The 15,799-nt window shown below is 46.7% G+C and overlaps 1 protein-coding gene across 1 annotated transcript in view; it reads left to right on the forward strand.

Annotated features, from left to right (window-relative positions):
- LMTK3 (lemur tyrosine kinase 3) overlaps positions 1 to 5,325 on the forward strand; it is a 29,155-nt gene extending 23,830 nt beyond the window's left edge. The window contains exons 14-15 of the mRNA XM_056864254.1: positions 549 to 809; positions 5,309 to 5,325. Of these exons, the coding sequence (XP_056720232.1) occupies positions 549 to 809; positions 5,309 to 5,325 (278 nt within the window). The remainder of the gene's footprint in view (positions 1 to 548; positions 810 to 5,308) is intronic.
- The last annotated feature ends 10,474 nt before the right edge of the window (positions 5,326 to 15,799 follow it).

The raw sequence follows: 15,799 nt of genomic DNA on the forward strand, positions 1-15,799 counted from the left end.
GTAAGTTCACTGATGGGACATGTAGTGGCTCCTTAGGTCCATTTCACGTCTGGAAAACCGGGTAGGGCAGGGAGGAACACATGAAGCTGCCTTATACTGAATCAGACCCTTGATCCATCGAAGTCAGTATTGTCTACTCAGACTGGCAGCAGCTCTCCAGGGTCTCAGGCAGAGGTCTTCCACATCACCTACTTGCCTAGTCCCTTTAACTGGAGATGCCGGGGATTGAACCTGGGACCTTCTGCATGCCGAGCAGAGGCTCCACCACTGAGCCACAGCCCCTCCCCTGAAGCTCCCTCTCCATTCCATCCCAGTCTGAATTGGGCCCCTGGAAATTGAATTCCAGGCACAGAACTTGCAAGACGGATCCAATGTACTTGTGGCGGACGTGAGGAAGACGTGAGGAGAATATTTTGGGAGGCTCAGAATCCTTCTCCTGAAGGAGAAGACTGGCTCTAAAGGCTGAGCTGTGGCTCAGGTCGAGGCCTGAGTGTGGCCTGAGAGCCCGCCATCTTGTTTACCTTTCCTGTTCTTCCTTCACCACTCAGGTGGCAGTTTTGAGTGGGATGATGATTTCCCCTTGATGGCCCAGAACCCATCCTACGTCTCCATGGTGTCTGACCCCAATTCTGCCAAGACCCACACTCTCTTGTCCTCACCAGTGCCCATGGCCCCCGCATTGTTGCCAACAGCCAAGAGGGCCGATTCCAGCCTCGTCGACGCCCTGCGATTTTCTCGCTTCACCGTCTCTCCCGCCCTGGAGCCACATCTGTCTCCGGCCTGTGACACTGAATTGGGAACCACGGCTGGTAAGTAGACGTGGAACCTCATGGTTATTTTCCAGATTGGTGGGGCTTCCAAGTTGTAAGGAAGGAAGGCTGGGTCTGGCGTTGGGGGCAGGGTATATTCAATGACACAATTTGGCATGAGGAAACGACCTCTGATCTTTAACCAGTGGAAACCTTGGCCATTGAGCAGGACTGCAACACCGTCTAGAGCAGTGGTGTCAAACGTAAGTCCTGCGGGCCGGATCCAGCCCCTTGAGAGCTCTTATCCGTCCCGCGAGCCAGCCGAGGCATCTGTCCTGCCCCTCAGTCCTGATCTGGGCTGGCGAGGCATGGCCCAGCCCAACCAAGTTACATCTATGTCATATCCGGCCCTCGTAACCAGTGGCGTAGCGTGGGTTGTCAGCACCTGGGGCAAGGCAAGTAATTTGCGCCCCCTAACCCGTGGATTTTAGCACTCGAGTCTCTTCCACTAGATTAGTTAAAGAAACCCTTACCCCCTAAGCACATGTATTGTTTGTTATGAAAATACTGATGTAATTAAAGTAAAATGCATCTAAATACAAGTTTATTTTCAAACACTTTATTGAGTGGGAACATGCATTACACATTCTCCACATTTTCAGCAGGTCTATGAATACAAATCTACAAATGTAGTAACCTAGCATGGGCCATGCTATTATATGTCGTCTCACAACCATCGTAAACGACAACAAATATCAAGAACAAAAACTAAACATCAAAATGGAACCATACCCTGGAGATGATCCAAGACTGGGCTAGATGGAGCCAACTTCCTCAGTCCTGTACCTCTAATTGTAATTCTTTAATAGAAGTGCAAGATATCAATCTGTATATGCAGATTAATTTAAATTCGCCTGCTTTTAATTAGCGCAAATTTTTCAACAACGGAATTGAAATCTACATTAAAGTCTCTCTCAATGGACAGTATTGCTAGATTACTCAGTCTTTCTTGGCTCATTGTAGATCTCTGATATGTTTTAATTAGTTTAAGTTTTGAGAAACTTCTTTCACAACTCGCTGTAGAAACAGTGATAGTAAGAAAGATTCTTAATGTGACAACAAAGTTAGTTAAACTTTCTTGCAGCTTCCACTTATACAGCGAAGCAAATCTAAAGCTGACCAGTTTGCAACCTGCTCATCAGGATTGACCTCCTTATACAAGATAATGTGGTGCCGAAGTCGAGTTATTTCGGTGAGCATAGATGCAGCATTCAATTCTGTGTACTGAGCACACGTGTGCTGAATTTGTTTCTTAATAAAATCATCTTTTTCAGTATCCAACAATGTTTGGATTTGCAAAAAAGCAAATCTCTGGTGAAGCGTATTCATCTGCGTAGTACGTTTTTTAATTTCTGCCTGGAGCTGATCAATTGCTTCCAGTTGTTCTCTGCTTGTTTCCTGTATTAAGGTCAAGCCAGCATCGCAACTGTTCTCACCATCCATCTTCTTGCGTCTTCCAACTCTTCTCTCTGTAGGTATGCGATAGGTTTTGCATACCTGCAGAGCTTTCTCAGTTGCCTTTGACACTAGACTATCACGTTTTTCATGACAAAATAAAGCCAATGCTTTTAACTTTTGCACGCATTGATCAAGCGCAAGTCCTTCTTGCTGCAGGTAGATCTGAGTATCATTTACTTCGGTTAGTACTGGGTTCCAAAAATGCAAGAAAGAGAAAAAAACATATGTCATTATGCAAACTAAAAGACTTCCTGCATCACCCCTGGTTTCAGAGGTTTCTTCCGGCCCATCTCTCAACGCTTCCAAAGCGTCTATTATTTTCTCAGTGTGTTCAGCAAGTACGCATACAGCTTCATGCTTTGAACTCCATCTTGTGTTACACGATCGCTTTACACGAATTGGTACATGTTTCTTAAGGATATCCCACCTGTGGGTGGAGCTTGAGAAAAATGCATACACCTTTTCCACAGTGCCAAAGAAAGTAACAGCCTTTGTCCCAACACCAACTGCATGCATCCCAGCAAGATTGAGCGAGTGATTGTTACATGGCACAAACATTGCTTTGGGATTCATATCCAAAATACGTTTTTGTACACCACTAATGTGTCCAGCCATAGTCGCAGCATTGTCGTATCCCTGGCTGTAGCAATGCTCTAGTTTAAGGCCATCAGCTTGCAACTTGTCACAAATTTGTTTTGTAATGACATCAGCTGATTTCCCATATAACTGAGTAAAGTCAATGAAAGACTCTGTCACATGGACTCCTGAATCTTCAATATGCACATATCGAATCACTTGGGACATTTGGTCAGTGTGTGAAATATCAGGAGTGCTATCAAACATTATAGCAAAATACTTGGCCTTTATGATATTTTGAAAGATGACTGTTCGAATGTGATCGCCGAGCAGGCTAATAAACTCATTCTGGCTCTGTGGAGAGAGATAGGACACAATGTAACCATCTGTGCGTTGTACTCTGTGAAGATGTTGTTTGGCAACTGGGTCATATTTGGCGAGTAACTTGAAAGTTTCTAAGAAATTTCCACAGTTACCATCTGTATTTAAATCTTCAGTGACCACGTAAGGGTAAGGTTTGCCTGGCTAGATACAGAACACAATCAAGTATTCTGACTAAGATTGCCTTCCATTTTTCAAATGACCTCTGTTGTGCAAGCTGGGCAGCAGCATCAATAGTCTCCTGTTTATGCAGCCGCATTTCTAATTCTTTCCACTTTGTAAATGCACTCAAGTGATATGAACTGCGCTCATGCTCTAGTAATCTAGGGCTTAACTTTCTCCATGCATTAAATCCACCTGACTTTCCAAATGAACTTTTCCCTTTAGCCTTCTGAAAAAGCATGCAAGGAAAGCAATATGCAGCATTGTTTACAGGAGAAAACACCAACCATGTCCTTAACATAGTCTCACCATTCTCCAAATGTATGTAGAACCAATCCTTGGAAAATGACCTGCCATTACTGTCTCTTGGAAACCATGCATCCTTATTCTGCAGTTCCTCTGTCCTTCGCCTGACAAGTTCAGTTTTCAAGGTTTCATCCATGGTTTCAGGCCAATAGCCAATATCAGTATAAACTTTTTGGTCAATATTTTCTGGCAGATTTGGCTGAGTATAAACATCCTTAGATGAAACTGTCTCTGCTTCTAATGCAGGAAGAGGAATGTCCACCGACACAGGATCAGGATTATGAGTCTCCTGTGGTGCTGCTGATGGTCCTGCTGTAATTTCAGCAGTACTCACCAAAACCGGTGAAGGCTTCCAGCTAACTTAGCTTGTTGCTCTGTCTCTATTTTTCTCCTTTTCCTGCCTTGTGCACCAGATTCTTTTTTGTATGGCATGATATAGGTGTAGTATTCTGCTAAAATTCTAAAAAAAGAAAAAAAGAAAATCACTTTCTTGCCTTGCTGCACTTTTAGCACCCCTTCATTGTATAACCATTTCTTTACTCTTAACATAATGTTTATTCACCTTCATGCCTATTGCCTTACTCTTTCAGCAAAAAAAATAAATAAATTAAAGGTTGCTAGACCCACTGGCTTACATCAACTTATGTTGAGCTGGAGCAGCTACATATGGATCGAAATCTGTCTCGTCACTGTTGAACCAACCAAACTTACCTGCAGCGGCGGCTTCTACTCAGTTCCCCGCGTCTCCTCGAGTCCTCCCGCCTCCTGCTCGGCAGCTCAGCCAATTGCATGCTGGTTCTCTCCCGCGCTCAGCGCTGCGCTGGGCGGCTGCTGCACTGTCCCTCCCCCAGATAGTCCCTCGCTCTCTCTCCGCACCGCACCGCACGCCTGGCACGCACCCCCCCCTCCACAGTGGGCGGCGACCCGGCGGCTCGGATCGGATTCGCACAGCCAGCACTGCAGTGAGAGAGAGTGAGTGAGTGAGCCAGGCAGGGGCAGAGAGCTGCGAGTGCGAGCGCCCCCCCCAGATGTTGCGCCCGGTGTGGCCAGCCCCCCCTGCACCCCCCCCCGCTACGCCACTGCTCGTAACAATTGAGTTTGACACCCCTGCTATAGAGCAAAACACAGACACACTTTAGTACTTTTGGAACTGAGGAAACCTTGTGAGCTTCCCCCCCCCCAAGTTTACAGTATGGTTCTGTGCACACTTACTGAGAAGTAAGCCCCATTGAATTAATTGGGACTCAATTTTGAGTAAGTATGTGTAGAACTGGGCTGTTACTGAGTTTGTGGAAAGTGTAGTGTCCCAAGAAGATGGGATGGTGTGTGTGTGTGTGTGTGAGAGAGAGAGAGAGATTGAGAGAGAGAGAGGGAGAGATTGGGGAGAAGATAATCTTCCATGAACACAAATCTAAACGATAATCTTCCATGCACACAGATCCCAAAATCTCTCCCTTTTCATGATGCCGAGTTGATTCCTAGTGCTTCACTCTTTCTATTTTTTTTAATTCTAAATTTCCTTTCCAGTTGCGACTGCTAATAAAGTACATAGAATATAACCTGGCATAAAGAGAGCTCCCCCAGTTAAAATACACCTCCCCTCTTTTCTCTTCCAGACCCCGTCGAGAATTGAGATGTCGTAGGGGGTGCGATAGCTCTGCTTGTCGTTTCAGTGCGCGGGGACGACGCCCTGTCACCCAGTCAACTTGCCAGGAGACCCCACGCGAGTCCCTGTGGTGGATGGACAGACGGATGCATTTGTGTGCGTGTGGCGTGCGTTTGCGTGCATGGAACGGGGGCCGCCGTCGCAAACTGGAGCCTGAGATACAGAGACCGTTGCCCTCCTCTCTCTCCGGCCCATCGACATGTCCCGCTTGGGGGTGGTGGTGAGATGTGGAACTTTTTGTACGAACAATCACAGGCTGCCAAGTGACAAGGGGAGGCATCGCCTCGGTTTTAAGGGCCCTTGCCCGGCACTGGCTATTGAATGTATAACCCCTCTCCCCACCTGTCTCCCTTCCGCTCTCTGATACGTCCCTTATAAGGACCCTCTGTGCCAAATTGAGAGGGTGGGGGATGGGGTGGGTGGGGGGAAAGCGAAATGTCCAGGGAGTTGCCTCTGACCCACCCCTCTGTGCCTCCTCGAGTTTCATCAGCTGCACCCTGGAATGTGGAATAGGACTGCCGATTTAACCCCATCTGTGCCAAACGGAACCGAATGGGGCCAGTGACCCGCCCTTTTTAACCAGCATTGTATTTAAGGGGGGAAAAAGACCGTTGATTTAAACCTTGGACAGAACTTCACCGGCAAGACGGAGCAACCTCATTGGATCCACTACCCTGGATTTATTCGGGGAGGACTGAACTCGACCAGCCAGGTGGCATGATTTGGTTGGGTGGGGACCTTTATTTGACGCCAAGGGGATGATCCACAGGTATTATTTTTCAGAAGTGATATGATTTTAAGTTGGCAGCCATTGGTGGACAGATGGAAAGGTCATGGGAGAAGGTTGAGTGGGTCACCCCGCTGGCTTGTGGTGGGTTTCCATTGGACAGTCTTGGTCAATGGGGAAACCTTGCATTTTGCCCCGGTTGGTTTGTGTGTCCTACTTGGAGATTGATCATGGTTCATGCTGAGAGGTGTCCTACTTGGAGATTGAGCATGGTTCATACTATGAGGTGTCCTACTTGGAGTTTGATCATGGTTCATATTGAGAGGTGCTTGGGAGGAATGGCTTTTCATGGGATTGACCTGTCTTGACCTTCCCAATCCCTTCTGGGAGGTTAGTCAAGGCTTCTGGGTCCTCCTTGGGTAACAACTGGAAAGACGGGACTTCCCAGCGATTGGACCAGCCGATAACCCACTGTACCCAAAGTGCAGTATGAAGAGAGGCAAGTTGTCTGGGAAATGAGAACAGGGAGATTAGAAATGTTAGGAATCCTGCGCAGGTTGTTGGCTGTGTGGGAGTTAGGGTTGCCAACCTCCAGGTGGGGCCCAGGGGTTCTCCTGAAATTACAACCGATCTCCAGATTACAGAAATCCGTTTCCTTGGAGACAATGGCTGCTTTGGAGGGTGGCCTCTATGGCTTTCTACCTTGCTGAGGTCCCTCTCCTCCCCAAACCCTGCCCTCCCCAGGCTCCACCCCCAAATTTTCAGGAATTTCCCAACCCGGAGTTGGCAACCCTAGTGGGAATCCTAAGATGATGGGTCTGGTTCATTCCTGCTTTCGGGGTGTGGTGTGGTGTGGCCAGATTTGGAGGGGAAGAAAAGGATCATTGGGGTAGGGATATTATGTGGGTTTATCTTGTGGGGGGGGGGCTGATATGTACACGATCTTGCCTTATAGCAGGGAAGGGATTAGACCTGACAACCACTACCTGATCCCTTTTTGCATCAGCCTCTGTGGGAAACATTAACCAGTCTACAAAGAGCATATTGTTCACAAATTCCAGAGGGTAGGCATGTTAGCTGGTTGCATTAAGAAGGAAAAAGGGAGTCTTGTGGTGCCTCAAAGACTTATGCTGGCATAAGCTTTTGTGAACTAGAGCTGACGGCATCAGATACATGAAATTTTACCTTCACTTGCCAGATATATACAGCGATTTAGAGGAACAAGGTTAAAACAGTAGCCAAAAGACGGCAAAACACAAGAGGTGCAGCTTTGCATAGAAATCTGAGGATATGTATACCTAAAGAAGAGGACTCTAGGCTACAAAAGTTTTGCCACGATCAATCTGTTTGTCCTTAAGGTTCCACAAGGTTCCTATTTGTTTTCAGCACATCACTGACTTGTATTGAGTCTATGGTGCAGGTCAGCTTTGAACACATGAAGCTGCCTTATAGTGAATCAGACCCTTGGACCATCAAAGTCAGTATTGTCTACTCAGACCGGCAGCGGCTCTCCAGGGTCTCAGGTGGAGCTTTAATAAGATGGTTGGACTCAAAAGGTGTGATACGAGGTGTGTGTCTCCCGCTAGGCATCTTTAGGGTCTTTGCCCCACCCCACCACCTCCAATCAAGAAAAGACCATTTGAGCCTGCCAACATATAGGTCAGAGAGAAAGAAAGAGATACTCAACTGGCAGCTTCTACTAGTATCCAAATACAAATAGGAATGTAAATATTACCATGCTGGCTCATGCCAATGGCTAATGATAGTGACCATCCAGATGTCCCAAGCAAGGCATGATGGGAACATCACTTTGTTTAACCCTAGTTTGTGGCATTCAGGGATGAACAGAGAAGCTGAGAGGCAAGGAAGCAAGTTAAGTGCAATCTCATCAAAGCCTGGCCTTCATCTCCAAGGCAAGTTACCCGACAGAGCCAGGAGAGGCTATAGGAACGTTGCTCCTTTGAGACCTGAGCCATGGTGACCCAGTAGCTGTAGTTCCGCCTTCTGGCCATCTGCAGTGATGGAGCCCAAGTGCAGCAGAGAACAGGCCCGCAGCTGGAGAAAGAATGAAGGCACGTGGGGGTCTGGCTGCCAGAATCCCTGACAAGGCTTCCTGATGCCTTACTGTAGCTGCTTCTGGCCCAAAGGCATTTCTGCTAGGTGCCATTGCAACATTCCATCTCCCGGAGTCCTGTAGGCTGCTTAAGAACATAAGAAAAGCCATGCTTGATCAGACCAAGGTCCATCAAGTCCAGCAGTCTGTTCACACAGTGGCCAACCAGGTTACAAGGCATTAAGCAGTGCCACGCCATCCCAATGAAAATAGCTGTAAGGAAAGGGAAAGCTTTGACAATACTCACCCAAGACCCCAAGAAGTGCCCCACTGAAGTCTTCTGCTCGTGAAGTCATGCACAAAGCTCTGCTAGGCTTCTATTTCCTTTTCCAAGCTCTACGCTTTAGACGCCAACCATCCATGCCCCTGCTGGGTCACCTGCTTCACACTGTGAGGAACCCTGACTGAAAAATATGAGGCTGCTCACCTGAGACGTTTCCCTCTTCCCCAGAGAATGCCGCCTCTGATCTGTTAAGATTGATTTGGAGCAGCCCTTATCGATTGTGCCGTCACTATAATCGATGGCTTTTTGCAGATGAACTTGGAACTGCTGCATCTCAAAAGCACCAAGATTGTAAATCAATACCCCAGTCGAGAACATTATGCTCATCTACCGAGGTGCCAGGCCTCATGACCTTATATTAGGTCTGTGGGTCTAGGGTGAATTTAGGCTTCCCACCGGCCAGGACTCAAGTAGATGCCCTTGTTCAATGATAATGGCTTACACACTAATTTCAAATCCCCTTTTTGGGCAACATGGGGCGAAAACGCACGGTCGCTTTATCCTCCTTTAATCCCTGTTTTGGCCAGGATCGAGCGCACATTAGGCGAAACGCATGTGTTCGATCCTGGATGACTCCTGGCTGAAACAGGGATTAAAGGAGGATGAAGCGACCATGCGTTTTCGCCCATGGAGGGACGCATGAGACTATGAATGCTGTGTTATGACCCCTCTACATAATGTCACATAAAGAAGTGGGAGGGGGCTGTGCCAAACTTCTGATCTGCCAAAATGAAAGAGAGGGGTTAAAAAACCCACAATTTTCAATACAGATTACTATTTCTTGGGATGGGGTTGAAAGTCGTCAGTAGGTGGATGGGTGAAGGAAAAAGGAATAGGGATATTACAAAATGTGAAAGTGGGGAGACAAAATGAATGGTTGACAAAGGCTGTATTGTTGGAGATGGGTGTAGGTAATGCGGAGAGAGCGGATGGTCAAGAGACGTTCCTGGAAGCCAGAAGTGGGGGGGGGGATGCGTCGGTGGAGGGGGTTGTGGGAATGAATGCTGGGATGGAGAGAGTGCTTACGTATCAGAACATCTCCAGATTCTACAATGAATAAATTGTGCATATTTGCATACATTGAATTGATTTGCCTAATTTTCCAGTTGCGAAGTACGAGTTTTGCCTCCAATGGGTGTGAAAGGAAAAGAAAGGGAAGGACTAGGATGAGGGGAGGGACACAGCCCTTTCAGAGGGGAAAATGAGCAGTGGCAGGGCCAGCCCAAGAGGAACCCTGTGGGGCAGAGTGGTAAGCTGCCGTACTGCAGTCCAAGCTCTGCTCACGATCTGAGTTCGATCCCGACGGAAGTCGGTTTCAGGTAGCAGCTCAAGGTTGGCTCAGCCTTCCATCCTTCCAAGGTCGGTAAAATGAGTACCCAGCTTGCTGGGGGTAAAGGGAAGATGACTGGGGAAGGCACTGGCAAACCACCCTGTAAAACAAAAGTCTGCCTCATGAACGTCAGGATGTGACGTCACCCCATGGGTCAGGAATGACCCAGTGTTTGCACAGGGGACCTTTAGCTTTTTTTTACAGGGCCAGCCCAAGGATTTTGGGTACCTCGGGTTGCCAACCTCCAGGTACTAGCTGGAGATCTCCTGTTATTACAACTGATCTCCAGCCGATAGAGATCAGTTCCCCTGGAAAAAATGGCCGCTTTGGAAATTGGACTCTATGGCATTGAAGTCCCCCCCCCAAACCCCGCTCTCCTCAGGCTGTGCCCCCAAAATCTCCTGCTGGTGGTGAAGAAGGACCTGGCAACCCTATGGGTATTCTAGTCTAGGGTGCCTGCCCTTCTCATACCATGTTTTCCTATATGCCTCATCCCGCCCACCTTGATGAGATTCGGTATAGTATAATCTAAGAAAGACAGGTTTATATTAAACTTTATTAATATTAGAATTGTAAAGTATCAACAGATGGATATATACACAGCTAATGAGACTCCCCCACACCTCCATGGACACCTGCAGAGACCTGTGTCCCTACACATGGATACTTTTTGTCTTAAACATACACTAATAGGTATACTGTCTTGCCCCATGAATCTCATAACTCTATAAAAGCATCAGTGCATCACCAGTAGTGCGCACTCCTGAGAATATGCACATGAGCGCATGCAGCTGCTGTGTGAATACAGAAAACTATTAAGTGATAACTAACCAAGCAACCTGTTGGTAAGCTGGTTGTCTGTATTCGCTTTCCACATGGCGAAGAGAACTTTACTAGTTCCCTTCTGATTCAGTACGGGTGGAAAAGCCCTCCCTGCTTTGGAATCAAACCAGCTGGTGTATCAAGCCGTTTCAAGTTTATCACGGGGTTGTCCGTATTAAACTATTTTTGCCGGCTCTGTTGCCACAAAGAAGCAGGATTTTTATTTTTATTTTACTTTCCATCCGGGGCTGCAGATTGCAAACAACGTGAGACAAAATTTCACCCTCTTTTTGTCAGAACACTTTCTTCTGTGGCAGAACACTTTCATTTTGTTTTGGGGGTTGGATTCGTTGCGTTGCGCTCCCACAGTTCAAATACTACCACCTTTCTCGTGCCTTCAAAGTGGATCGCCTGAACATTGCAACTTTCCTGGATTTTTCACTGCTCGAAATTTGAATCCCCGTATTGAAAAGCTGATGTCAGATGTGACGTTGCTGACATTTAAATTCGCACTTTGGGCTTCAACACGGAGACACGCAGACTGCAAAAGGCCCTAATTTCTGATTCCCGGGAACCGAATCGTTTCAGGGCACAACTAAACGGCACATGGGAGATCATCTGACCACTAAGGTTAACAAGCACCCCAGGGCCCTGTGCAACGTGTGGCCAAAACATGTGTTTATCTCCCTCTTCTTGTATAATTTTCCAAATAGAAATTGGCTTCCCTGAGCTGCTATTAGCCCTGGTGAGTTGGGGGGATAGGTGATTGTATCATATCTATCTTTTTTCTCACTGTTAGTAATAGCTCACAGAAAGGATTTTATATTGAGAAAATGGCATGGGGGAGAACCTTATCCCCTGATCCACCCCCCAGATTTATTTAGTAAATACATCAGGAGATACAATTGTTGGTCTCTAGGGCTTCACCTGGTTTACCTTCAGCTGTGACACATACAGACATAAAGCACACGCATACATCAAAACACATACACATGGTGGTTGGGGTCATTTCTCTCTAGCAAGTAGGCAGGAAATGCGTACATAGCATATATATCTTTAGTACCGCCCCTAAAGGATGGTTAAATTAGGCTTTCCCTGTTAATAAGGCACACATCGAAGTTTAGAGTTATCACAATCAAAACCTGTTACATAAAGTGGAGTGACTGGTTATTTGAGATAAAACGTTTGTCGTCATATTTCCACACTGAAATTACACAGTGAACGTTTCCCCCTTCCATCAGTATTTGGTCCTCCAAAGCCCAATGACAAATTTGTCCCGCAAACTGATGACAACTGTCCAATGGGGAGGGACTCTCTATATTGAGGATACACCTATAAGAGACACCAGAGATTTGTGATTGGATCTTCAGATGTCATTCATCTTCTTGGGGGTGGAGGTGGTGGAATTCGGACTGGATCGGGGCCATGGCTCTGGGGCACAGGGAGTTCAACTCTTCTACCTTCCTGGTGCTATTTCCCACAAGAAAATGGCCCCTGCCGGCTGCTATTAACACCAATATGGAAGGAAGACACGGGAAAAAGACAGGTTGCCTGTCTTTTTCCCCTAATGGGGCTAAATAGCAACTTGTCCCACCTGGTTTCTGTAGGGAAATAGCAAAAGTGTGGGGGGGGGAGAGTAACTCTCCGCTGTCCTGGTTCTGATCCAAATTCTCCCTCGGTTTCTATCAAAGAAAACCAACGACATCTGGTAATCCAAGCATCGTTCTCCAACGTGTTGCTTTAGCTGCCTTCTCCAGAGCAGACTCAGAAGTTACACAGGAGGACGGCAAAGGAAGCAAAAACCACTTTTCATGCTTTTGAGCCCAGCTGGGAGTTGGAGCAACACCCTCCCTTTCCCTTGCATTATATGTCTGAGCTTTCTCTGCGTCTGAACCATCTCACTGCTGAGTAAAAACGGACGTTTCTGCTTTAGACGTCACATCAGAAACATAAAGAGAGGATATACAACCAACTGGTTGTACTCGGTTCTGTTTAGATCCCCCCCTCCCAGTCCCATCTGTATCCACCTTCTACGGCATGTGATTTCACCTCATCATCAAGTAGGATTGCCAAGGGATCTCCAGCTACTACCTGGAGGCTGGCCACCATATCATCAGAGGTGTGGCAGTCTCCCAGCCCTTATCAAATACTAATATCAGAGGTGGAATTTGGAAGTGTATTATATATATTCAGATTGACAACCTTTTTTTAAAAATCAGCCCAGTGTACACTGCTGATTTTGTTCTCTAACGTTCCATGTCTGCAGCAGGTAAGGTTTAACGTGGTTAACTGCGCCCAATCCTGAATCTACAGGCAAGGGGGCATCAAGAATTGACACGCTCAATCAGTGTTGCAAAGGAAAGATGACAAGAAGCGGTGGTTCAGAAAGGCATCCTGGCAACCTCTCACTTGGCTTGCTCACAGAGTTCAATTGTAGAGGTTGTTATCCTGAGTTAAAAAGCTCTGCCCCCAAACCCCCAGGCCCACCTCCTTTCTGGCTATCATTTGCTGGCCATCATTTTACTACAGGTCTGAGAATCACTCAGAGGCAATAAGCCTGCTCTCGCTTTTATGGTGGCTTATCCCAAGACGTACCGTGGCGAGGCACGAACAGCAACTCATTTCTAGAGGCTGTGGCTCAGTGGTAGAGCATCTGCTCGGCATGCAGAAGGTCCCAGGTTCAATCCCCGGCATCTCCAGTTAAAGGGACCAGGCAAGTAGGTGATGTAAAAGGCCTCTGCCTGAGACCCTGGAGAGCCGCTGCCAGTCTGAGTAGACAATACTGACTTTGATGGACCGAGGGTCTGATTCAGTATAAGGCAGCTTCATGTGTGTCCATGTGTCACCTCTTTTCAGCCTCTGGATTCATTGATCAAAAACGTGGAGGAATCCAAATCAAAGCATGGATTAGGATACCTGTAACCAGGCCTAGCCTAGGACTTTACAATGGCACATTACACCTGCAGGAGCAGAATCTCTACACTTTCCCTAGTGGGTTATTTCTCCCAGGGAAAGATGGGATAAGGTGGGTGGCGGGGGGGGGGGCACAGCATGCCTTTTCCTCAAAAAGAAAAATAATGTTTCTTTTGTTCAGGCAGAGATTTTACAGTTGAATTACACCCTTGGTTTGACCAAAACGCCTGCATTTTGGTTGCCGCCAACGAGGATACTATTTTTTTTGTTATTCATTCCATCCACTGAAATTAAACAAATGAACACACCCAAATTATTGCATATTGTGTCATCCGCTCTGCTCTAATTTGCTACCTTCCAGAGGACGCAGGAATCCAGGCTCCTGGCTTTTCTGTCTATATCCAACCGCTCTACGCGTTCCCCAACATTTGGGGACATGGTGAAGTCTCTAAATTTCTTACAGCTCACCATATAACCTAGTAATAAGGTTCTGATTAAACACACTACAAGAAAAAGAGATCAGTATAAATTACAAGGTGAAACTCGGATCAAAACGCGTGGCTTCTGTTTCATGGAAGCGTGTTAGTGAGATGAATACTGCCCTTTCCATGAAGCCATTTCCACAGCAGACGGAAAGAAGACCCACATGCTGAGAGGGTCACTTCAGTGAAGTTTGTAGACTACCAGCAGTCCACAGCAATGTTTCAGGGACTATGGCATGCCCAGAGAATTCAAGGATCATAAATCCCGCCCCGACTCCCCCAACCCAAGTTACACCGTCAGACAGGCTTTTCCAATCATTCACAATTGTTTTCAGCAGCGACTATTCGCACGTTCGCCGGCAAGTCAACCAAGGCTGGTTCGCACATGCATGTTTGACCGCTTGAGAAGGACAACGCGACTCATAAATGTGAACGGGCCATCACAGGTAGGGCTTTTCAATGGAGCTTTTTCACACCGTCAGTTACCATTCCTCAAATAAGTCATTGTGTGTCCAGGAATCATGTAGGGTTGCCAACCTCCAGGTGGTAACAGCACAAATTATCAATGCAGTTATATATATTGGGTGCAAAATATATATACAGTAACTACATAAATAACAAACAGTACATAAAAAACAAAAGACAAAAATTCACCTAATAAAGGTAAGTACTAAACGTTATAACTATTAAGTGAATTTTTGTCTTTTGTTTTTTATGTACTGTTTGTTATTTATGTAGTCACTGTATATATTTTTTGCACCCAATATAAATAACTGCATTGGTAATTTGTGCTGTTGCTGTTTCTTTCCCATATTATATAGCACAGAGCCTTTTTTCTTCCAACCTCCAGGTGGTGGCTGGAGATCTCCTGCTATTACAACGGATCTCCAGTCGACAGAGATCAGTTCCCCTGGAGAAAATGGCCGCTTTGGCAATTGGACTCTATGGCATTGAAGTCCCTCCCCTCCCCAAACCGTCCTCAGGCTCCGCCCCAAAAACCTCCTGCCGGTGGCGAAGAGGGACCTGGCAACCCTAGAATCATGCCATGTAAATGCATGTGTGAACCAGCTGTAAGTAACGTGAGCAATGAAACAACAAGTGACTTAAGGTCTTTTCACACAGAGATTTTCCCACTTTTCCCCCTCTGAGTTTACAAGCTTCCTTGTTTTCCATTTTTTTTGTCTTCCTCGTCATCTCTCCATGCTTTCTCAAGCTACCTTTGGTCCAATTTGAAAAAGTATGAAGACACGATAAGGAAACCACAGAAAGACAAAAAATGACTCACAAGATGTGAGGAAGCTCGGAAAAAGAAAAAAATGCTGCAGTTTAGCAGCCAAACCACAGGAAAACTCATACCCTGCCAGAAATTTTGTTAGTCTTTAAGGTGCTACTGGACTGTTGCTTTTCTACTGCTCGGGACAGACTAACATCATTATCTATCTCTGCAGGAAAACCGTGTGAAAAGACCCATAGAAAAGGCCCCATGTGCGACTCCACCCTTGTCTGGATGGTTCAAACCTCCTTTAGGCTGACTGCTTCTCTCCCCCCAAACCATTCTCCCTTTCTCTGCCCCTTATTCTGACATCTCCAAATCCTACGCTATAGGGATAGATTTCAGGAGACTTGCTTAGGGTTGCCAGGTGCCTGGTGGTGGCGGGCAAACCCCCGGCAAGCAAGCGTGTTGGCGCGTCGGCGCACTGCTGCGCGATCCCAAGATGTGCCTTAAAAGTCTCCCACTGGAGGAGAGGTAGGACCTGGCAACCCTAGACTT

This window comes from Euleptes europaea, chromosome 18 (genome assembly GCF_029931775.1).
Source record: "Euleptes europaea isolate rEulEur1 chromosome 18, rEulEur1.hap1, whole genome shotgun sequence".
Taxonomy (NCBI): domain Eukaryota; kingdom Metazoa; phylum Chordata; class Lepidosauria; order Squamata; family Sphaerodactylidae; genus Euleptes; species Euleptes europaea.